Source organism: Chiloscyllium punctatum, chromosome 19 (assembly GCF_047496795.1).
Source record: "Chiloscyllium punctatum isolate Juve2018m chromosome 19, sChiPun1.3, whole genome shotgun sequence".
Lineage (NCBI taxonomy): Eukaryota > Metazoa > Chordata > Chondrichthyes > Orectolobiformes > Hemiscylliidae > Chiloscyllium > Chiloscyllium punctatum.
In genome coordinates, this window is record NC_092757.1 from 62487587 (window position 1) to 62512800 (window position 25214).

Below are 25214 nucleotides of genomic sequence, written 5' to 3' on the forward strand. Positions count from 1 at the left end.
GGATGTGGGGCCTGCAGAAGAAGATTATGATCATTATATGCTGTGTGGTGCTGGGGGTCGTCATCGCCTCCACAGTTGGGGGAATATTTGGATTTTGAAAAACACAAAATAGGAGAGAATCTACCAATGTGATGTGGGCAGTTCAGCCACTTTGTGAGAATGAAGTGACTTTCACTCAGTAACACTGAGAAAGGTTTCTCTGCATGACTATCTAGTATTAATTCCTTTACTGGTCCTGCTCTTTCTGGCTGTTAAGGTATGGTAACATTTATTTTCTCTTTAATTTCTTTTTCAATGATGCGCTGTTTGCCATAAACACATGAAAATTTGGCCCTGGAAAAAAAAACTCTTCACATTTAAAGGGATTGATCTTAACCCATTGATTGCCAAAGCCAAAGAAAGCCCAGTTAACACCAACAAACACAGCGGCTGGAGTCAATATTTTATAAGATACTGATCACAAAAACGCAATATCTTTTTTAGAAACTCAAATTAGTGTGCACAAGTTTTCAAATCTTGTCAAGGTTGGAAGAATGCAGTGATCCGACATCTCATCAGCACAATGGTAACCCACTGGACCAGGCTGAAGACCATGATGTCAACAATCTGTGTTATGTGGAAATTCTTATCTTCATAACATTTCCATAGCTGGAGGAGAGATCTGGTCTGAAAATGTTCTGCTTTAAGTGTAAGACTTGATGTTTGTAACTGTGGGCGAGGACCTGCCAGACTGTCTTTGAAGCCTCTCTTCTGATCTCAGCCTTACTCCTTAGCTAATTACAGTATTTTTTCATTCACTGTCATTTCTTCATGTGAAGAAGAATCGCTGATGAAGCCTTTCTCAAGTGGTGCTATCGCTGCCTGTGATGTTAGAGAAAAGGCTGACAAGATCTGAAGAGTATCTTTAAAGGATTCAGCTTTTTAATCAAAAAAAGTGAAATGAGAATGGAACAATTCAAATAAGTTGTCATCAATATTTTTTATGTATTCTGCTCTGGTAAACACAAAATCAGAAACTGGGCTGATGAACCAATAATAGTTCTACCAGTCAAAAGATAAATTATTTCAGCTTACTCCAAGTGGAAGCAGAACTTTTGGAAAAGATAGACTTCACATCCATCTCTAATTTATATAAGGTACCCTCAACAAGGAGCAGTTTCCATCTCCTAAACCATGTGTCCTAAACAGATCAAGCTCTCATTTTAACATCCCATAAAGGGCTTCATATTAGGAGATATTGCACCCTGTCTTTAGTTTTACATTCAGGATTCTAATTTATTTTAAATCTGTGTAAAATCAAACTTTTATTCTGGCTGTTTTACAAATATTTCCCACATGTGCAATTTTACAAACAATACACTGGTCCTTACCAGATGCCAGCATTGCCAGTATGCAGTCCTAGGCAACTAGGTATCCAAGGGCTTTAAAGAGCAGTTAGTCAAGACTTGCCACTCTGCACTTGAGTATGGCAGCTCCTTCGGGTTGTTGAGGTGATGTCAGTCTGCATGTGGTGCAGCAAGTTCTGTTGCCAAATTTCTTCCAGTCTTAGTAAAAAGTACATTTTATTTATGCAATTTATGTATGGAAAAAAAATGTAACCAGATTTTTAAAATTCCAGCTTTTTGTTGTCTATTCCAGCAGTGGTGATGCAAGAAGGCTTCCTACGCAGGGCGCTGATATGGTGCCATAAATCAATTCACTAAAAGCCCCTGATCAGTTATTTGTACTTTACAGATTTTATGTTTTAAAGTTCCATTTATAACTATCCAGTTCAAACCTTAGTATTTTGCTCATTTGAGCTATTTCAAAACCTGCAGTTTTTTTTGTTGTGACCATTATTATAAAATTATTGAACTTCTCCCTCTCTGTTTTATTGTTACATTGCCCTATTTCATGCCTTATTACATTTACTTATAAGCACTTTCCCTGAGAGTTCATTATCAACTGATAAAGAATGTTGAGGGACAGATCTGTATTAATGGTGCTGTTGTTTTCACCTTACATTATGTAGTTTGAAAGCAGTAAAGAGGTACACAGAGTGGCTATCAGAGCAGGAAACCTGACAGATTTTCCATTCTTAGTCCAGTGATGCTGAACGCCTCTTTCACTAGCTGTCTGAGATCTGTTAACTTGGCATAAACCAGCATTTTTACCTGGTGACCTTACAAGTGTGAATATCACGTTTGTTCACTATCTTAACCAACTGACCCATTGGGCAACTTCAAGTAAATAGAAAGAAGTCAGTAAAAACTTTAAGGAACTAGGATGTAATCTGAAACTGGAACATGCTAATGAGACTGGAGAGTGTGAAGATGACAAAGATTAAACAAAGATTCTCCAGTTACCTTCTGGGGATAGATTGAAAGGTCACATACTAAAACCATTATATTTAAGTTGTCTTGTGTTCAATTTCTGCAGCTATAAATATCAAGAATGGTCTGACTGACGCAAGTACTATATACTACTTCAAACAAAATCAGTGTTATCTGCATAAATTCAGTTTGCATTATTCACATAGAGATTAATATGAGACTTTACACATAATGACTGAGAACCCTCAATTGCACAATCTTCATCCAAACTCTTTCTTGTTCCCTTTGGTCAGTCTAAGATAGAGATATAATTACACCTGCTACCAATGTGTAGGCTTTGCAGAGAGACTATATTGGATGTAATAGTTAGTAAGTGTATTATTCAAAGCAAGTATTTTGAGTATCTCCTGATCTTTCAGAAGTCCAAACTCCTCTAGCAAACATGTTGAGTGCTTCAGTGTGCAAAACAATGATAGTGCCATGAGCATATTGGAATCTGCAGCCAAATTAGTGGAATGACATATAATTGAGAAGTAGATGCAAGCCATTAACTAAAGGCAGCAAGTTCATGCCACATTAGTTGAGGGATGGATAGGTAATGCGTGGGTGAGATTCTGAACAGAGCACTGGTCTCTTCATCCGAAGAGACAAAAACAAGAATTGCTAGAGAAACTCAGCAGATCTGACAGCTTCTGTGGAGAGAAAGCAGAGTTAACATTTGAGTCCAAAGACCCTTCTTTGGAAAATTCTCCATTCTAAAGAAGGGTCACCAGACTCGAAATATTAACTCTACTTTCTTCCACAGATGCTGACATACTTGCTGAGTTTATCCAGCAATTATAGTTTTTGGTTCAGATTTCCAGCATCCTTAGTTTTTTGATTAAACATGTGTTGTGGGATTGAAGGGTCAGAAATAGTTGAACTGTGGCTTAGCGTGTGATTCTGAATGATCAGAGTAAACAGAAAGAACAGGCACTGCAATAAAATCTGAGTTTCGGAGTAGAATGGGGATTGAAATAATGGAAAATATTATTAATTAGGATGTGTAAGGTGTGTAAAAAGGTCAGAATATTAATTGACTTTCAATTACCCCAAAATAACCTCAAAATCAACCAAGAAAGAAAGAAAGAACCATTTGATTCTAGAAGTGGTACAGAATTCTCTCTTTCTCTCTTGATGATTAATATGTCTTATCCTATATTAAAAATTTTAGTAAGTATCCAGGAATGATATCAAACAGTGCAGTGGCATTATCAAAAAGAAAATTAATGGACTAAAGGAAGTAGTAAAAGACAATAATAAACCACAAAGTACAAGCAGGTCCCCAAAACGAATGTTGTTAATTGCAGGACAACAAATAACAAGGTCCATTCAAGGGTAAATTAGGACGAGCTAGTGCAATTGGTTAGAATATGTTAGAGACATTAAATTAAATATTCGTGTTGCAAAGGAAGACAAATTCCAGAGAAGGGTAATAGTTAATATATAACAAACATAGGAATCAATAAATAATGGTGCTTGGTCTCCAAATGTCCAGTCTCCGGTGATCTGACCAAAGATGCATGTCTGACCCTGCAGCGATCTTGATGCATTGAGCTATGTGGGAACTGCCAAAGACTTTTGAACTTTTGCATGGGCAACTCTACTCTCTAGGACCGTCTGAGAATATGAATAACTCTGAGTCAGAATCAGAGACTTTAGATAATTTTACATACTTATCTGAATAGTTACCCAGAGAAACTTAGACAGAAAATATTTAGTCTAACTCCAAGACAATTCCAGAACTGACAGCCTAATCACTAATGCTAACATCCTGAACATACCACTTTCCCACTCCATTCACCTCCCTGAACCCATGAACACTTCCAACCACTCGACTACACTTCAAAGACACCATGAATACCTCAATCTCCTCCTACCCGCACTCAACTCAACCAGCCCACCAATCCTCAACTCAATCCAACTATCCTGCCTATCTCTGACTCAATCTGATTTCCCCATCTATACCCCAACCCAACCTGACTACCTGTGACCATTCACCCTAGATCACCCAATAACGCCACTGGGCAAACCCAAGTACTCTATCTAGTGTCCCTGACATCCCGGTCTGTATCTACCCCACCACTTGAAACAAACTGCCCCCAATCACTCACCTACCTCCCAATTACCAATTTGCCCCCATCTCAACTAATACACATCTATACCTGACCACACCCCCTTGACCCAGACAACCCAATGACACACTTACCCATCTTATCTTCCTCATCCACCTACCCTCACTAACCAGTGCATGACCAACTGACTGATAAATGGCTGACTGCTACATTTATATTCACTGATATGGATTTTGGTTTCTTTTCATGCTATTTATCTCCTAGTCCTTTACTTTCCCTTTCACCCTTAAATCCTCCCTCTCTCTTTTCCTTTTTTCCTTTCCCTCTGCATAATCTGACGAGAGTCCTGCTCACATCATGGAATACCAACTGAAAGAACCCTCCACCCAGCTACTCACTCAGTCTTATTTTCCTCCGACTCAGCGTTGTTAGAGTTCTCCAAGGAATGTTGTTCCTGAATTGCAGAAATAATCAAGCTCAAAAATCCCAGAAGAAACGATGAGTAGGTTCAAGTGTGGGTAATTATTTTTGAATGGAGGTAGCTATCTGACAATGATTTCCGTCTCCCAGAGGATCCAGATGCACATGACATAGAATAAATGTAAGAAATAAACACAGTCTCAAAACTTCTGGCCTAGATAGAAAGCATTGGTGAGAACTCGGGGAATTAAATTTAGACCATTATTAATTTTCAGATGACATTTTTCAGGGTTCCACCAGGAACCAGACAGTCTTCATGATTGTAAATGTAGTTCCAGTTTTAAAGAAAGGAGTAAGATTCAATCACAGGCCAGTTATTCTAACATTCATCATGGAGAAACTGTTTTGAGAGCACCCTAAAGATGTAATAAACAAACATTTTATGAACATAAATATCACTAAGAACAGTACAGTACCCACTATTTCAGAAGTAATGGCTTTAAAATCCTTCTGGATTTCTGCAGGGGTAAATAAACAAGAGAACAAGGATTTTGAAAAGATAGTTGGTAAGTTCTTCACTGAGTCTCAATACAAAACTGAAGGTTCATTAAATAGTGGATGATCTAAGTGGTTTAAAAATTGGATTTGTGTTAAATAATAGAGGGTTGATAAATGATAAACGTTCTATTAAAAATGTAACCAGTATATCTCTGAGTATCTGTTCTTGGACTTCTAGTATTTGTGAATGCCAAATTCTGTGGTTAGAAAGGAGATCGATTATTTTCAAGGAGGTTTAATCAATTTTACAGCTGGTCTGGTTTTCTATAAACTTAATGTACTGAATCTAGCAAGAGGTGAAGTAGAAGTATTTCTAATAAGACAGGGTTTCTGCCATAGCATATCAAACTCCAAACATTAGTAAAGGCTGGATAACTTCAGGAAGGAATAACATGAATGGGAAATGCCTCCATGGTAGAAGCTGAAAGGATTTGGGAATGATAATTGAACATGCTGCAAAAGTATTCATTGTGGTAGTTGTTAACCAGACAATCCAGTTGGTTCTTATCTGGAAGCTCTTCAATTACAAGTCAGACGCTTTGGACAGATGAATCGTGGTGCAAAGTCAGGAGCATAGATTTCGTTTCAATAATCCTACATGACAAAGGATATATATGTCTCAGAAAGTGTTCAGAGTGACCAGTGATTTGATGCCTTACAGATGAAGTTATGAAGGAAAGGGGTTTGGGGGGTGGGGGTTGGGGAGGTGGAGTTGGTTCAAGGTTCAAGCAATATATTTGTTGTAAATGGACAACACTAAGGAAATTCAGGGTTCCAGTCTTACAAAACAATGGAAAACCTAGATAAAGTTAATATAAAGCAATATATTCAGCACAGAAAGGAAAATTCACAAGGTCAAAGAATAGAAAAAAAAATCTGCTTCCCCATGTATCCCTTCACGTACTTCACCCCACTTCTCCACCTCCCCCATATTATGGGGGTGTTCAATAAATCATTAGAGAAGAGAATTGATTCAAGATCAATTGGCTTGTTTAAAAAGGAGCTAGATCATTATCTGTTGAGAAGTGGAATTAAAGATAATATTGCATGATTTTTTTTCCCCTTTGGCATAGAAAGCAGAAGAGGAATTCACATAAAGTAGAGTTCAAGGAGGAGTTAAATGTGTAATTGATGAATCTGACATAGTTCTGGATGGTAAAAGCCAATGGGCTGAATAACGTTTTATTTCTTTATATTTTCTAATTCGTTCATAATTTTGTAATCTGTAATTTGAATCAATTTTTCATTACCTTGAACATTTCAGTCGATTCACTTTGACGTCTTTACATTTTCTGTAGAAACAAACTAATTAATCTCTTTTCCAAAGCTAAATTTTCAAAACTGAAAATCACATTTGCTTTGCATCTTTGAACCCTCCCAGTAACATTGATCCTACAATCACATAGTAGTCTAGGACAAAGGTTTCCTCTGTTTGCCTCTTGCACCTGCATCTTTGTGACATATTTACAAACTCACTACAAACTGCAAACAAGGACATGTTTCTTTGACAGTGAGCTTAGATCAGATCAGATCAGACTCAGGTCAATATGTCCAGTACACCACAAAAAAGCTGACAATGCATCAACTTTTTCAAAACCTACAGTTGCCAATGTAAAGGGAGTATCTTTCAAGGGAATAATGGAAAAATTGAAGTGTTATTTTCTGGAGAGAAGGTGATTAAGAGGACCATGGCTACACAAACTATTTTTGACTAATAAGAAAGCAATATATAAAGTTTTTGAGAAAGTTAAAACATAAATAGATACTACAGTGGAACAGTATTTTTGCTAAAGGGATGATGTTTGATCGAAAAGGTCATATATATAATATATATATATCTTTTTATGAGATTTAATACATGAGGGAGATGGGCCTCAATGGAAAAGTTTGCCCTGTAATGATTTGTGTTTGGTGGGATTTAATCTCGTATAGGGGTGAACAACAAAACAAGTTAACATAGGAGAGGAAAGGATTCAATACCCTATTCACAGATTCCCTCCTATAATAATTTTAAATGTATTCTCTTAATAATGTAACCCATTTACATTTGTAATACAACTAAAGACTAACAATCTGTTGCGTTACACAATCCATTTATATGCCTTTCAGCCACAGGATTTTCTTTCATTTTTGTTTCACAATGAACTATGAAACTGATTTCAAGGTAATACAAGGTCTTTCTAAATCTGATTGTGGTGTTCATTGTTATTTATTTTGCATCACCCTTTTATGTTATGTGCAAACCTATTGGTCTAAATACCAGTTAGCTGAATTAATAACCTGTAATTCTTATTAAAATAGGTAGGGTCCTATTTTGTAGCAATGTGACTTCTTTATATCTGGATTTTAGTTTCCCACTATCACTTAGAAATTGATTTGTATTTAATTAGCCACTGTTCTATTTTATTTTCAAATAAGCCTTAATTATCCTTTGAAATGCTGTCAAAAATCTAATGTTCACTATTTTGTTTTGCTTCTCCTATTACTAACTAAAGTCATCATTCTATTTCAAGTATTAACTTCCATCCCTACTTAACTCCTTCATTTCACATTAATACATGTTGACTGTAATGAAGTTCAGCAGCAACAACTTAATATTTCTCCAGAAGCTTTAACATAATGTAATAGCCCAAGGCACTTCAGTGGAGCATTATAAAGTAAGACTGCGCTGCATAAGGAGCTATTTGAACTAATGACTAAAAGCTTCATTCAAGAAGTAGGTCTTATGAAGTGTTTGAAAGGAAGAAAATTTGATAGAGAGTCAGAGATATGTGAGCAGAAAATTTCAGTGCTTGAGGCCTAGACAACTGAAGCTAAGACAACCAAGGTGGAGTAGTTATAATGATGAGTGTACAAGCAGCCAGAATTTAAGGAACGTCAACACCTCAAGAGGATTTTAGGGTTGGTGGAGATTACAGGGCTAGGGACAGGCAAAGCTTTGAAGGAATTTGAAAGCAAGGATGAAAATTTTAAAGTCAAGGTGTTGCCTATCTAAGAGCCAATGTAGGTCAGAGAGCATATGTTTGATAGGGACCTGCTATTAGTTAAGACATGGGGATCTGAGTTTTGGATGACCTCAGTTTTGCGAGTTCACTTTGTTCTTTACTATTTTTTTCGCTTTTTGGAGGTAGATTTTAAATTGATTATCTAGTTTCAGTTTTTAACCTTTAAGTCCCTGTGTATTTCCTCAGACTGCTCTGTGACAGTCTGTTATTTCTTATAATTTATTATTCTTTCAGGATGTGTTACATTTGAAGGTACTATATAGTCCTTTAACAGGGAACCTGACAAGATCTTGGAAGACACAACCATTCCCAGTCACAAGTATAAATCATTAGTTAGTTGTGAAGTATGATGAATTATGCTCAGCAACAGTCACCTGTCATCTTAGTTGTCTGAGGGAATTGGAGAGCAGTTTCTCAGAAACTTCCAGAATTGCACACGTTTTGTTTTTTTTTTCAATTTACCTACCCTAGGAAATGGCTTGATATTAGTTGCAGCAAAAGGAGAGAGAACAGGGATTAAACAGTGTACAAAATTATGCCATTGGCAGGTTTGGGTCAGCATAATTAGATTGAATGTCTTTTCCTCTCCTTTCTTGCATAGATTCTTGTGTCCTCATAAATATTTTAGCATGATTATTTTATGACAACTGGCTTTCCAATATATAATTGATGTGTCACATCTGTGTCATTGTTGAAGATCAGACCCTGATTATCATCTGCTTAATTTTGGCTACATTACAAACTCTTAAGAGACAATCCTGCACAACCTTTAGAAACACATACTTCTCTTTTCCAGATAATGTCTTGATTGTTTAAATGTTTGTTCATATTCTTACATTTTCACTTGCCTCAGTTACCTCCGTTGGCAAAGCCTGTCCTGCCTCTACATTGTTTTGCACTAACATTTCATTTCACCAGATCATCCTGCTCCTTCTATTAAGTTGTACATTTTTGTAGTCTGCAAATCTATTCCTTGTGCTCCTAAAATTGGAATAAATCTACACAGCTTTCCCTCTCATTTTTTGTCATTTATTCTTTTTCTTCAATTTTTATCAGCAAATGCTTTTACAGTATGCAAAATGAACTAAGTTAGTAGCTTAAACACTGTTTCCTTGGTGTGAACTAGTCTGACAATTAACTTAAATCTGTATCCTCTGGCTGCTGACTTTTTTGTCACCAGATACAGTTTCCCCTTATTTATTTAGTTAATATCCTTCATGATTTCAAACACTTCTATAAAATCTACTCTTAACTTCCTCTGCTCTACGGAGAATAACCCCAATTTTTATTCATATCTTCACTTAACTGAGTTTCACATTCCTGGTAGCAGTATAAATATGGTTAAAGAAATTGATGATGTAAAACGTTAACAGAACATATGTACTGTACAGAACAAAAACAGAAGTTGCTGGAAAAGCTCCTCAGGTCTGGCACCATCTGTAAAGAGAAATCAAAGTTAACGTTTCTGGTCCGGTGACCCTTGCTCAGAACTGGGGAAGCTTCTACAGTTCTTTTGTTTTTTATATGTACTATGCAACTGTTTTTAATTGACTAGGGACTGATAACCATTCTAGTGGATAAAGACATCCTTCAGTTTGTTATTTTTCCAATGAAAACAATAACGGTTTCAAATCCTGGACTACCAACATCCATGCAGTAGACCTCAGGAAAATAATCAGTGCTTTTCATTTAAGAAATAAGAAAAATGGGGAAATACACTTATAGAAAAGCTGATATGACTTTCCTAGAGCGTATTGAAACCTTACAGAAAATTAAGCTGAAGATATTCATTCATTAATTCATTCATGGGAAGGGATGTCTCTAGCTGGCCAGCATTTATTGCTAATTCCCAATTGCTCTGGAAAAAGTGGTGGTGGACTTCCTTCATAGAAACCCTACAGTGTGGAAACAGGCCATTTGGCCCAACAAGTTCACACCGGCCCTCTGAAGAATGACCCACCCAGACCCATTCTCCAACCTTATTATTCCACTTACCCCTGACTCATGCACCTAATCTACACAATCCCTTAACATTATAGGCAATTTTTAATGGCCAATTCACCTAATCTGCACATCCTTCCTGACTGCTTCAATCTTCAAGAATACCCATGATGATGTTCAGAAGAGAGCGCCAGGACTTTGAACTGGTGACAGTGAAAGAATAGCAATAAAGTTCCCAATCAGCAGGTGTGGTTCCCATGGCTCTGTTGCCATTGTCCAACTAGGTGGTAGATGTGGCAGCGTTGTAAGGTGCTGTTGAAGAAACTTTGGTGAATTACTGCAATGCATCTTGTAGATGGTCAGTACACAATTGCCTCTGTCATTTAGTTGTAAGGGAATGAATGTTCAAATTGATGGATAGGACACCAATCAGGTGGGTTGCTTTGTTCTGGATGGTTAAGTAGCTTGAATAATGTTAGAGATACATGAATTCAGGTACGTGGAGAGCATTCCATCACACTCTTCACTGGTGCCTTGAACAGGCATTGGTGAAATAGAATTCCTAGCCTCTGACTGGCTTTTGTAGTCGCAGTATTTATATAGCTGGTTCAATTCAGTTCTGGATCAATACGAACTCCCAGGATGTTGACAGTGGGGGATTCCATGAAAATTAAATGTAATGAGGAGAGGAGTAGATATCTGAGGCATTTCAAATGGAAAGTTATGCAATCATCAGAAAACATTCCAGTATCTGACAGGAAGTTCAGTGATGAAACAGCTGGATGCCGGTTAGGCCTAGGTCAGTACCATGAGAAACTCCTGCAGAGATGACCAAGGGACTGAGATGATTGACATCTAACAACAACAGCTGAGTTCCTTTGAATGAATCCAACTAGTGCAGTTTTCTCCCCCTGAATCTCATTGTCTGCAGTTTTGCTGTAGCTCCTGGATGCCATAGTCAGTCATATGTTACTTTAATGTCAAGGACAGTTACTCTCACTTCATCTCAGAAATTGCAGCAACATACATCTGCAAAAGCAAAATGTATTTCAAACATCAATAATCCAATGAGTAATTAGAGTGTACAGTTACCTTATATAATCCTCACCAGTCTTGTTGCCACATTACTAGCAGGAGATTATTAAACAAAAAAGTGGTTAGCACTGCTGCCTCACAGCGCCAGAGACCTGGGTTCAATTCCCGCCTCAGGCGACTGACTGTGTGGAGTTTGCACGCCCTCCCCGTGTCTGCGTGGGTTTCCTCCGGGTGCTCCGGTTTCCTCCCACACTCCAAAGATGTGCAGGTCAGGTGAATTGACCATGCTAATTTGCCCGTAGTGTTAGGTAAGGGGTAGATGTAGGGGTATGGGTGGGTTGCGCTTCGGCGGGGCGGTGTGGACTTGTTGGGCCGAAGGGCCTGTTTCCACACTGTAAGTAATCTAATCTAAAGTGCATGGGGCTTTGGGGCAACATATTAGTATGGATTGAGAATTGTTTAACAGACAGAAAGCAGATATCAGGAATAAATGGATCATTGATGGAATGGCAGGCATTTACTATGGATTATTGCAAGGATCAGTGCCAGGGTCACAGCTCTTCACTATTTATATCAGTGATTAGAATGCAGTGATGCATTGTAATATCTCCAAATTTGACATCTCTAATTGGCAAAGTAAGTGTGAGGAGAATGCAAGGAGGTTTCCAGCAGATTTGGTCAGGGTAAGTGAAGGGACAACAACATGCCATATGGAATATCATGTGAATTGGTGTGAAGTTATCCACATTGGCTGTAAAAACAGAATATTTCTTACTGAGGTTGGGAAGTTTTGATATACAAAAGGGCCTGGGTGGTCTTGTTCATGAGTCACTGAAATCTAGCTTGTACATGCAATCATCAATAGATGGGTTACAGAGCTCAAGAAGGTTTTAAATATGTAGCCAAGCTTCAAGGGTAATGAACTGAAATTTTGGAATCGCCAGCCCAAGACAGCAATGGCTAACTCTCCTCACCCAGCTCTCCTCCCCTACACTGCTCACCAAGGGCTCACAACAATTCTCAAGATTTGAAATGGGATCTTGGTGGCAAAATGTTTGGGGAGGCACTAATATATAAGGGGGAGGAGATCACAGAGGGATTTGAAAGTGCTGAATGAATTTTTTGCATACCTGGTTCCTTTCAAACTATCACTTGTGCCAATTATTTTATACTGTAAAGACTTCAGACTATTAATATAAGTTGCAGAAAACTTTCCAGCTCAAATATCATTGACCATTTTCCAGAGAAAATGAAACAATAGCACAAGAGAGTTTATAAAGACAGAAGACATAAATTGTAGGAGCAGAAGTAGGCCATTTGGCCCATCAAGTCTGCTCTGCCATTCAACGATATCATGACTGATCTGACAATCCTCAACTCCAGGTTCCTGCCTTTTCCCTAAAACCTTGGATTACCTTACTAAATGAGCCAGTTTCAATGGCCTTCTGCAGTAAAGAATTCAACAGATTCACTACCATCTGATGGAGGAAATTCCTCCTCATCTCTGTTGTAAGGGGGTTACCCTTTACTCAAATGCAAGATCTCAACTGATGTTACACTTAGAACCACCAAGGGCCATGGCACAACTTTCAGCTTACAACAGGGAATGCACAACAAAGCAGAGGTCAAGATGATTTAACTTTGCTGCAGTTCACGTAATGTTATTTCAATCTGTAGGTAGACAGAGAAAATAGATGCAAGTGGACTAGAATTATCCACTGAAGCACGGCTGTTAACACCACTGAGTAGCTGAGGGCAATTGAAAACATAATGACATTAATGCTGTGGCTGAACAGTGATAAAACATGCTGTCAGTATGTCAAAGTGCATTGGGATGCTTTGTATGTTAAACACAAAACATAAATCAGATGAGATTTTGATTTAAAGTTGGAGAAGGCCATGAAGGCTGCCTACAATTTCCATGCCCTGTATAATTTGGCAATTCATCCAACACAGTATCCACAAGGTCAAGCCTGACTTCTTGGCAGAGGAGAAGAAAGAGAAAGATTGTGAGATGATTAAGCCCAATGTGTAACAGGAAAACTGCTGCATCAATCATTGATTGACAGAACTTTCCAGTAATAGCTGCACCAGTGGCCCTATAATTAGTTCTCTCAGTGCTCTCTATAGGAGCCCTATTAAGGACATGTCAGACAGAATCAGTCACTACTATCCCTGACTGCTTCTCCCCACCTGCAAAATTCAAATGATTTTGAAAAATAAAGATGCAACCTACTCAAGTTTTGAGCTCTGCTTGAATATTTATTTATCTGATTCCTAGGTGAGAACATAAGGTGTATATTATATTGAATCTAATTGTATATTCTTGTTAGTGAGAGGGCTAAGTCTGGTTTCAAAGGGGTATGGGGGGAAGCCATTTTCCAGTTAAATCACCAAATCATCCAAATTTATTGCTGGCATTTTGGTGATTCTGCTGTCCAAGTCTTTCCATCCGGGAGTAAACATCTTCTGCAATCCTCTGAGGAAAACCAGCAAGTTTAAAGAAAGTCAGCCAAATGACCAAGGATCAGTGAGGGGACAGATTGGGAGCTACCACTGAAAAGTCTCAAGGCCACCAGAAGATTGTCTCTAACAAATTCCCTAGATTGAGCTCATTCCAACAAATTACAGCCAAAGACCCCACCAATAGTGGGATAATGTGTGACATCACAACTACATTACATTAACAGTCAGGTCTCCTGTCTTCAGAGCTCTTTGACTTTTAATGATACTTTGATGATGATGGTCTGCAAGTTTTTAAAGATTGCTTCACATATCTGTATATATGTAGCATTCAATTTTCTTCTCCGTTCCATGTAATAGGCAGTACAGATTCGCAACTATATCAGTGCAGACTATATGAAGTATGTCTTCTGACTAAGATCATCATTGATCTCCTGTAAAGCACAAAATTTGTAGATTTCACAGTAGCTGTCACTCTCAAGTTCAGCCTCCCTCTTGCTGCTGTTCATTTGCAGCCTGTAAGTTTTTGCCTGAACAAACTCTCACTTCATTATCAGGATGTTGTAGGTTTAAAGCTCTGATCTCCAGCATCTGTAGTCCTCACTTTCTCCCAGTTTAATGAACATGTTAGGATTTCAGCATATGATCTAGGCTGCCAGAAGAGTTACTAGGTAAATCCTGCATTGTGTCCCCATTTTTGGAAGAGGTACTAAATAGACAGATGTAAAAGATCTTATGGCATTATTTATCCCAGAACCAATTAGTTATTCATCTTATTGCAGTTTGTTGCACTTAAGCAAATTTAGTACCTTGGTTGCCTACTTAACAATTATAGACTTCAAAATAATTTATTGGCCATGAGTTCTTTGTGATGCTCTGAGGATGTGAAAGTCATTACATAAAAGAAGTTTGTTTATTGTTTGTCCACTTATTCATCCTAAGTGTTAGATGCTTCCTAACATTTTCCTCAGGACACCGTCTGATTCATTTGAAGTGCATGCTTCCTGTGTTTTGAGTGCTGACAGGGTGCAGACATGATGGGTTTACTGCCTGGTATCAGCTTCAGAAGTCACATGACACCAGATTATAATCTAACAGCTTTATTTGAAATCACGAACTTTCGGAGCGATGTTCCTTCGTCAGATGAAGTGACCTTTGTCACCTAACGAAGGAGCAGCACTCTGAAAACTTGTGACTTCAAATGAACCTGTTGGACCATAACCTGGTGTTGGTGTGACTTCTGACTTTGTCCATCTCAGTTCCAACACCCGCACCTCAACATCATGGATGCCTAATATCATCTTGACATTGTCTTGAAAGCCTGCTGAAGAAAGAAAAGGCAAATATGTATTAGCGTAGGGTGTGTCAGAAAAATAATCTGGGCACCCCAGGTCCATTTTGCTCAGTGTAAGATGCTTATCTGTGCAAGTTGCTGAGCGAGTTTGAAGAATTAATGAGAAAAATTGAAACCAGCTACCATGTGGTCACCAAGCTGTTTTTTTATGGGCTCCATTCTCCATAATTTGGAGGATTGGGTTCTCCAGGGTGAGGCTGGGAGCATCATGGGATTGTCAACTATTAGTTATGGATGGACTTCTTTAAAATTAAATGGTTTCATCAAAAAGATATAACTTGATGATTGTTCTGAAGATCTGTTTACGATCACCAGGGATGAAAGAGTAATACTTGAGTAGAATTAGGAGTCATATTGGCTTGATGGCAAGCCATGCAACAGTTTATGAATCAAAGGAAACTTTTTTTTTGGCAACTAACAAGTCAAAGGTAGCTTTATAGATCTGGTAGTTAAGGGTTATAAGGTGTGAGGGGTAAGCAAGTAATTGTGAATGCTCTTGTCACGCTTGATCAATGAGCTATGATCTATGAGGTACTGCATTTCATCAGGTGAACAGTTCCTGTTGTTCTGATCTATATTTGACTATTGTGTGGCAACACATTTGGTGTCTCCTTGTAAGATCTGTCACATCTACTACTTGTTCTTGTCATCATTATTGCAACTGATAAACATTTTACTATGTTTGTGAGACATTGAAAAAGGTCTGAAAATGTGCAGGTCAGGTGGATTGGTCATGCTAAAAATTCCCCAATAGAGTCCAGGGATATGCAGCTTCGGTGGGTTAGCCATGGTAAAAGAAAACCCATGTGGTGTCATGGAGATGGGTTGGGGGAGGGGGAATTGGGAGGAATGCTATTCAGAGGGCTGTTGCAGACTCAGTGGGCCGAATGGTTTCTTGCTGCTCTGTAGGGATACTTATGAACATTGACCAAAAGCAGTCCCTCAAAAAATATTGCACACCTCATTCTCTGTTCATGAGGAGAAAGTACTCTCTGCATGAGGATAAAGTATAGAAAACATGTTTAAGTTGGTGCCCTGAACGAATCCAAGGCGGCTACAGATGATGCTAACACATAGAAATTGTCAGAAGCACTAGGACGTTTTTCCTTTGCAAATGCAATTGACCTGGAGTTGGAAGCTGTTGGATAATATTTGAAGATCAAAGTCAGAATGTGTAACATTTGAACCCTGCGCCTGACGGAAGTGGACACTGTGGTTTGGGCTGTGAATTCTTAGTTGACGTCTTAGTGGTGACCCCATCAAAACACATGGGTTTTGGGAGTCCCCAATACCCTCCCATAATATATAATGAACCATCCCATCAATGGGTAGAAAGATAGTTATCAGAGTGGAAGGAGTATTCATATTGGAACATATCGAACTGCTAATTGGATTGTGAATCCTTACACATCTTGCCATGGTTTGTCAAGGGAAAAGTGTAATGATATGAAAGCAACAACATCACAGTGAGCCAATGAAGTGATATTAAGTGAGCAGTTGTAACTGTTGCTGCTTTATTCAGTGCTGATGGACCGTCTGTCAGTTTCCAGCCTTTTCTGCATGTATTTTCACGTCTTTCCAGTTTTCAAAAACCTGCTTAGCAATTCAATTTTCTCCCTAATTCCCTTTTTGTTTTGTTCCATTTCATTAAGTAGCTTTTCTTTCAGATTCTAATCCTGACAGACCACAAATCAAATACAAATTGACAGGAGGTCCTGCTGTCTAATTGCAGTATTTTCTGATTTTTGTTTTCTGAATGAAGTTTTTGTGACTTTAATACCTCACACACAGTTGCTTTTGTGTTACGTATTAAAATACACACCCCCAGTGAACCAGATGCAGTTCCCATTAAACTAGAACAGAGCACAATGCCTGTCAAGGCACTTCCTTAACCTTTACAAGACAAAAACTTTACAAAGGCTTAATTCATGACAGAATAAAATCTGTGCACCCAGCACTTGAGGGGATGTTGGTTATTAATATTGCGGCTCTAACTCTGCAGTTCTTGAGAGTGGCTGTTGAAAGGAATTCTGCTGGTCTGTGTGAATTCAAGTCCAAACTGATTGTTTCTGGGCTTTAGCTCTTCAGCCGCCTGCAGCTGAGCAGTATTTGTCAGTAAAATGATTTGAAGAGAGTCTCAGCCTCCTTCCTGCCAGCACTTGCATAAAAACTGAATGAAAATACACAGCTATTCTCTTCATTATACAACTCTCTATAATCTATCCCTGCAATGATGCAGTCAGCAGAAAACACAAGGTTTATCGATCCCCTTCAGTGGGAAAGCAAATCAAATCTAGTGCAGTAACGTACAGTGATCAGTATCAATTACTGACTGCTACACACATACACCTTCCCATTATTTCTGACAAATAAACCAAACCCAGTTCTACTCTCATTTCAACATGAAAGTGCACTTTCTGCAGCAGATTCAGTGGACCAATATCCAGCGCTCTCGGAGTTTATGATCTCTTCTTACCACCACTACCTCCTCACCATACTATGCACTGCAGATGTTCTGTTGGCAAATTCATGCATTGATTCTGAGGATCAAGTTTCCAATGGCACCGTGTATGTTATTTTTTCCAATGGTTCCACTGGGCCGGGATGGCACTAAGGTGAAGATATTCCTGTCGCTGATCATAACCCTAATGATTTAACTATACAGAACAGACAGAACGGGCTCGAACTAAGGCCAGCAAGTGAGTGAGTGGCGTTTCACATCATAATGCTAGTTTCAAGTAAAGGTGAACAAGATCTCAGACAGGAGTAGGATCCATGGGAAGTCTGGCATGTTATTTTGTATCACACTCCCAAATGCTGTCTCAATGAGCTTCTGAAAAACAAGCTGGTGATTGGTCCCTGAAAAACATATTCCTTCAAGATGTTGCCCAGCAGAATAGCGTAGCTATTGGTAGAGTGGACATGAAGGTTTGTTTCTTCTCTTACAACACGGGTTACAATGCATGAAGAAAACCACAGGGAGAGAGTGAGATTCCAAGATCACTGAGTAAACATTCTTCATCAGGGAACTGCTGGCTCCTGTCATTTCACCCACATCACTCAAGCATATCGAGAAGACCTGGCTCTCTCTTTGGTTAAACTCTCAAATTAAAAACTCAAAATTTGCCTGTTGCCCTGACTTAGCACCCTGCGTTGTTCGAAGACTTTATTATATGTCTAAAGCCAATGTTCTGTGCCAATTATCTGGTGTTTGGTATTTTAGCTGTTTTTGAATGTTCATGAGAAAGTCTCCAGCCTGTGACCGAGCAGACATGAGGTCTGGCTCAGTTCAGCTCCAGTCTGCCCCACATGTATAGCACAACTGTAGCCTGGGTTTAAGAACCTGCTACATTCACCAATTAACAAATTGTTTGCACGTTAGCCTAAGAAAAGCAGTGTTATGTCTTGTGTCTGTGATTAGTTTGGTTTTGGCTTAACTGTCTCAAAATAAATGTGATGTCCAAACTCTGTATTTTGAAAAGTAAAAGCCTGGATGAGAATGTTGCTTCGAAATTGGGAGTTTCAACCTGCACCCATTACACTTTCTAGACACATCTGTGGTAATGATATTTGGTACAATACACACTGGAGAAGCCCTTAAAAATTCTGTCATTCGAATCTGTATCGGAGCTGGAGATGAAAGCAACTCTGCTAACAGAAGATTTGTAGCATTTTTTAAATCAACAATTTAAATTGGCAGAAGCACAGGATAGGCTGAATGAGAGCCTGCCCCACATCACTTCCGTCACCACCCGCTCGCCGGTCAGTGAAAAGCACAAGCGTGGAAAATATCCCAGAGGCAACTTGTAGGAGCAAAATGTTCAAGATTGGATCAGTGAATAAAGTCAGCTGGCAGGACAGGGCAGAAGCCAGATTTACTGCTCTCACCCTCAGTGACACCAGTGCTCTCAGTAACTTTACTGTCCATTGTGCTATCCTCCTCTGATCTCCATTACCCACTGTTCTCTGCTGCCCTTCCCCCTCATAGATTCCTTTATTATTTTGTTCAGTTATTGCCTTCCAGTATTGTTCTCTGGCCCCCTGGGACTTTTCTGTTGCTCACAGTTTACAGCTACAGTTTCTGCTGTAATGTGAGAATCTGGAAACCGTGGAAAAGTGTCAACTCACATTCTCACTGACTGTACAGCAATGAAAGCACGTGGCTGGAAAGGCCATGACTAACAAACTTGTCCATAAAATCTAACAGCAATACTTTTTTACAACAATAACAGCCATGAATCTTTCTCCAATTCACTTCAGTGATGTGTATAGATTTGGACAACAGCAGATGTGTCAGCATCCTCTCCCCTGTTGTGCTTTATACTGTACAATATGCCAACTGGGAAGATATAATCAATGGCTCAAAGTGGCTGTATCAGGAGTAATGACACAGTGGCTGGGTTAAGTGCCTATTGGACAGCAAGAAATATGGTTAAACAATTTTGTGGAGAGGGGGCCATCTGATTTAGAAGCTTACTGCAGGACAGAACAGGAGGATTCAGTTTTCATAGAAGCCGGTGGTAGGTTTAGGAGTTTAGTGCAGAAGAGAGAGAGGTGGGGTTAGGATGTCACAGTCAGAAGGAGAGCGACAGTTAGCTGACTTTGGTAGAGAGAGGAAAGGGTTAAGAGCCATTGCAAAAGGGAAAGTTAAGGCTCGTAATCAATTGCAGGCTTGAGAAGTAGGGTTAGGAGCCACTGCTGAAGCAGTAAGCGTTTCAGTTCACTGTATGAGAGAAAGGTAGGATTGGGACCCAGAAAAAGGTAGAAATAGTGTTTTGCTGTGGGAGTGCTTGGTGTGGGAGTGCTTGGGGTGGGGTGGGGTGGTGGGAGGACAGTGTTTAGGAACACAGCACTGGAGCAGTAAGCATCAAACTTCACTGCTGAAAGGAATGGTCCAATTAACAATTTTTTTAAAAATGGTGGTGTTTGGTGCCAGCTCTGTATCTGTGGAGAGGTCAGGATAGGGTTATCAACCTACTAGGAGAGAGAGAGAGAGAGAGAGAGAGAGACATAGTTGCAAGAGCCAGCCGTAAGTGGAAGAGATAGGATTGGAAGATCACTTCAGGAGAGAATAATTAATCTTGAAATAGTTTCTTTCACCCTATTTTTGGGCTCTGGAATATGAATGAGCAGACAGTAATTTGAGAGGCCAATATCTTACCTGTAGGCATGGATCTGAACATCTACAGATGCTCCGTTATGAATGGGATCCTATTAATTTACACATGGAATTACACAGAATGTGCATTGGAGAAATGGACTATTCAGTCCAACTGGCTCAAGTTGGTGTTTTTATCCCACATCCTATCAACTTACCCCTCTAAAACATTTAAATCTCTAATTTTTTTTTTCAAAGAGCTGAACCTGACTGTAGTTACAGCTCTCTGGATACTGATATGTGGTGCTACAATTTCCAAAAGGACTGAGCACCTTCTTTGACTTTGTACAAGTGCCCAATGTTCATGTGAGTCTGAACTGTAGGTGATTGAGAGAGATTAGATTGTGAAGAGCAACAAAGACCCATTCATCTCCTCAGCTCTTCACAGATCAGTTAACTCAGCACAGTCCAATGGTAAAAGGTTGGATTTTTCTGGTCTACCTGGTTCAGTACCATTTATTCACTGATCCAAGATGGAAGCATTAATCACTTTTCAATGAGGGCTACCTAGAGCTAATATCCAAGTGTTCAATATTATTTAGTGTTGTATATTAAATTAATGACTAGTTTTGATTAGTTGTCATTCTATTCTATTGTTCTCAGAGTTGCACAACTACTGTCATTTCAATGTAAAAATAGATTGAAGTTAATTATTGATCATCGAGGTGTTCACATCAGTCACTTGCTGTGTAATGGAGAATCCTGCATGTGATTCGATCTGTCCCTGCCACTTTCTCCTTAAATGAACAATGATCTGAAGTGCAGATTTCAAAACACTTATACCTACTTAAAAAAAAGTCTTCCTTCTCATTTAAAAACAAATGGTAACTCTTTTGGTGCAAAAGTACAGTGTCCCTATTGTCTACTTGCAGAGCCACATTAGGGAACTGCACATTATGCTATCTATTAGCACGAAGAAACATATGACCACACCATTACATTCTCCTAAATGGACAATGGCAACCAGTCACAAACAATGACAAAGATGGAAGGCCAGTGCTGCTGGATGAAACATACCTCATCATGTATAGAGTATATCAAGGAATTGTAACTATGCATTGCTCATGAGTAATAAAACAGGAAAGGCAGCACAGCTAGCTGTACATTGCAACACTCATCAATCTCTCCGTGTAGTTTACAAAGTACCCAGCCCAGAGTGACCAACAATGAGGTTATCTAAAAGTGTAATGCTACACTCCTGCAACACAAAGTCTGAGTACTTCAAGAGATGTTTTAAGGGGAAAAGCTCATTTTAAGTAAAAGTTCTCAGCAATATATGAAAATGTTCAAGTTTTGTTACCCAGAATGTTATGTTATGAATGTTGAAATCAGTTCTTGCCTAACTATTTAGTAAAGGGCTTGATGTAAGTGAGAGATTCCTGTTATTAGGAAACTCACCTGTTTCAGCAACATTCCACACTGCTTTGATTTTTTAATGTAAGAAAATAGTCAATTGCCAACTGTTGTATGGGTATTGAGCTGGAGTAGAATAGAGAAAGGAGTAGAAATTTGGCACATAGGGCTCACACATTATAAAGTGATATCAGAATGATCACATAACAGGGCTGATATCATTTAATGTATACCCACAAAGCTCATATCCCAGAACTGATATCACAGGCCTTATAGATCACCAAACTGATATCATAGGGTTCATTCCACACAGCTCATATTGCACTCAATGACAAGCAACCATTGTTTGGGTCAATTGCTTAGACAGGAGGAGATTGCTTATTCTCAATAGAATTTGCTTCTTCCTTCTAAGGAATTGACCTTTCAATTGCTCTGGGATGAGCCATCAGAGGAACAAGTCCTGAGATCAGAAAAAAAAAAATCAGGAGGGAGATTTTCAAAGCAGGAGGTTTGAGAGGCTCTGGTACTTTGATTATGTGAGAGATTCATCTCGCATGTGATGTCTTCCACACCATCATTTATATGAAGTAGGCTCTTCTCCTTTTATATTTAATATTAAGGCAAGCCCCACCTGAGACTTAGGTTCACAATTTGTCACCTGAGAAAAGTCAGATTAGTTGGCCCAAAATGACTAAGGGAAAGTGAGAGTGGAGGATGATCATCTGAAAGCAAGAAACAAAACTCTACAATTGGTAGATAATCTCTCTGCAGGCTACACCGTCCACACAGAGGACAGTCAATTGAGACCCAGCAGGATAGACACCTGAAGAAACCATTGTCCATTGTCCATTGCAAGATCTGGTGATCATCATCTCACCAATATGTAGTGTTTGCTCCATGTGGTCTCACTTAATCACCTTTAATGTTTGTTTGATTCAGAGGCCTAAGATGTAACCTTGCCTCCCATTAAGACATTATTGGCCTCAATGGATAACCATGAAGGACAAGTTCTACTAATGAGAAAATAATCCCACTTCAATTTAAAGTAGTTTAGAAATATAGGAAACAGATAATTGGTGTTAATCTCTGCCAATTGAACAAAGTGTTGAACAATAATGAACATCAAATTGGTTCAAGTAAAATTCAAATCCCACATGAGAGTTAACTGATGCAGTCTGTATGTAAATACCTGTCATGCCCATATTTTAATTACTCACTCTAGCAAACCCAATGTAGATGGATTTCATCTGGAGGTCGATTAACAATCTAATTTGCTCCAGGAATAATGACACATCACCAGAGAGTATTCCAGATCTCCACTAACTACACCAGATAATCATAAGAAATGTATCTTACATGAATTCAGGAGCCCATCAGCCATGAAAAGCTGAAGGCCTTGCTCTGGAAACCCATTCCTATCTCAAAAAATTCTGCTTGGTATTTTTAAGACTCTGCTACCCAGCAAGAAGATAAATACCTGGTTGTCTTGAGACCATCTTTAAAGAATAGACAGTGAAAAAAGCAGAGCAAAAAAAGGTAAACAATAAATTAAAGGTCCTGAACATTATTTTATGAGTTTATAAAGTGGAATGCTTCATCTAAAGCTAGAAAAAAATCAATATGGAGGGGAGCTAGCCTTTTTAGGTCTTTAAGAGAAGCTTGCTTTTAATATGATGAGAAAATGATCACCTATCGGCTTTGATATCCTTTAACAAACCTTTTTGAAATGGAAACCTTGCAATTCTTTGTCCTCCCAAAAAGGACCAAGTGGCAGTAACGTTGCTTGCCAGGGGTACTAGAGTACCTAGCCAGTGGACAGCTGCCAACCAACCCACATGATCTGGTGCTTACCGAGAACTTATCTAAAACCCACACTCCTCCCGCTGGTATAAACCTCCCACCTGGACATCAATTATATACAACTCTCAGGGAAGTTTTAGGATTTGCTGTCTCCTAATAATTCAAAATCTACTGTTCCCAGAAATTTGAATTACCCAATCATTCAAATTAAGCAGCACTGCCATGTGGAAATTCAGCTTTTGAATAGGTTCAGCATCAATTAAACGGAATATGGTTATCAGAGAAAGTCACGTTGAAACAGAGTTCTAATTATTGTTATTTGGTGAGGGATGCATGTTAATGTAAACCAAGCAAGGAGCTATGTTAATCTAAAATCTGCAAGTATTGCTAAGAATGGGATATCATGCCAGGCAGCACCATTCTGCTGCTGCAATCTGGCAGCATCAATACTGATGATGGTTTTTGAAGTTTCTCAAACAAGATATGGACAAATCAATCAGCTCATGTAAAAAGTAGGATCCAGCAGCACTGCCCGCTGTTTAAAGTTTCATTATTTCCCCTCTCCAAGTTTGGTGAGAGCTCTAAAGAGAGAGGTTCACCCAAGGGAAACAAAATAAATGTTTCTGTTCAGCGCAGCTCATGTAGGTCAAACAAAAGGGACACTGTAACTGGCAAACAAAAAAAGGAGATCAGAGGCTGCGCCTGAGATCACTGTTGCCTCGTATAAAAGAACTGTCTGGGGCAAGCGTTTCTATTACTGTGCAATAAAGTGGACAAGATACCTAGGTCCTTCTAACTCATTGAATTTATGCTGCATGTTACGGAAGTTTTTAAAATGTGAAACATTTCCTTTCTGTGTCTGAAACTCTCATTGAACTTGTTGTTTAACGCGCTGCTCCTGACCAGCAGTGCTTGATATTGTAAAGATGTGGATGGCTGTCAGTATTGTCAGTTCTGCCCTCTCTGCGAGGATTGCCCTGATTTGTAACTGTGCTGTAGAGCTGATTGTGCTGGTTTATGTGTCGCAGTTTGTTGCAGAAGTGAGGGACAACGCTGTCTCCTGTCTGCTCTCCCAGCCATTGCCTTCTTGTAAAGTATGTTCATGCTTTGGTTGCAAATGGCTTCCTGCGTTGTGAATTCTTATACAAAATAAACAATTCTGATCAATGACATGGTGTGGTCTGCTTTACTGTACAGCGGGTGGAGCAATTAATTTGTTTTTATTTGAACCAAAATTCAGCTACTGTTTTAATTGCTGATCACTTGACATCAGATATATATGAAGAAATTTGATGTGGCAGCCTTCAAGTAAATACTATGTGTCTCTGATAGGATTGAAATTGGCATATTGGACAGCAGGATTGCTATCAGACATAATTCTCCTTGGAATGGTTTACAATGCTTAATTATGCCTTATCTATAAAAGAACAATTAAGTTAATCAGCAATGAGAGCACCCCTTACCATCAGCCAGACAGAGGTCTGAACCAATCAACTCACGCACTTCACATCACGAAAGAAAATGCAGCCTCTCAACCTGACCTTAAATCCTTAGGAATCTAACTTGTTGGCTCAGTGTGGCAGGAGTGTGATGCAACAGGTCAGAGCTGCAGAGTCATCTCTGGCTGGGGAAGTGCTAGAGTGATGATGGGTCATTTCAGAGTCATTAGCAACTTGGAGCTTTAGAAGGCTTATAATAACT

General features: G+C 39.0%; 1 protein-coding gene across 2 annotated transcripts in view; it reads left to right on the forward strand.

The window, feature by feature from the left end:
* Positions 1-24683, forward strand: part of LOC140491405 (syntaxin-1A) — a 264150-nt gene extending 239467 nt beyond the window's left edge. For both annotated transcript variants that reach the window (XM_072589539.1, XM_072589538.1), the window contains exon 10: positions 18-24683. In XM_072589539.1, coding sequence (XP_072445640.1) covers positions 18-98 — 81 coding nt within the window. In that variant the 3' untranslated portion in view covers positions 99-24683. The remainder of the gene's footprint in view (positions 1-17) is intronic.
* Positions 24684-25214: the final 531 nt, after the last annotated feature.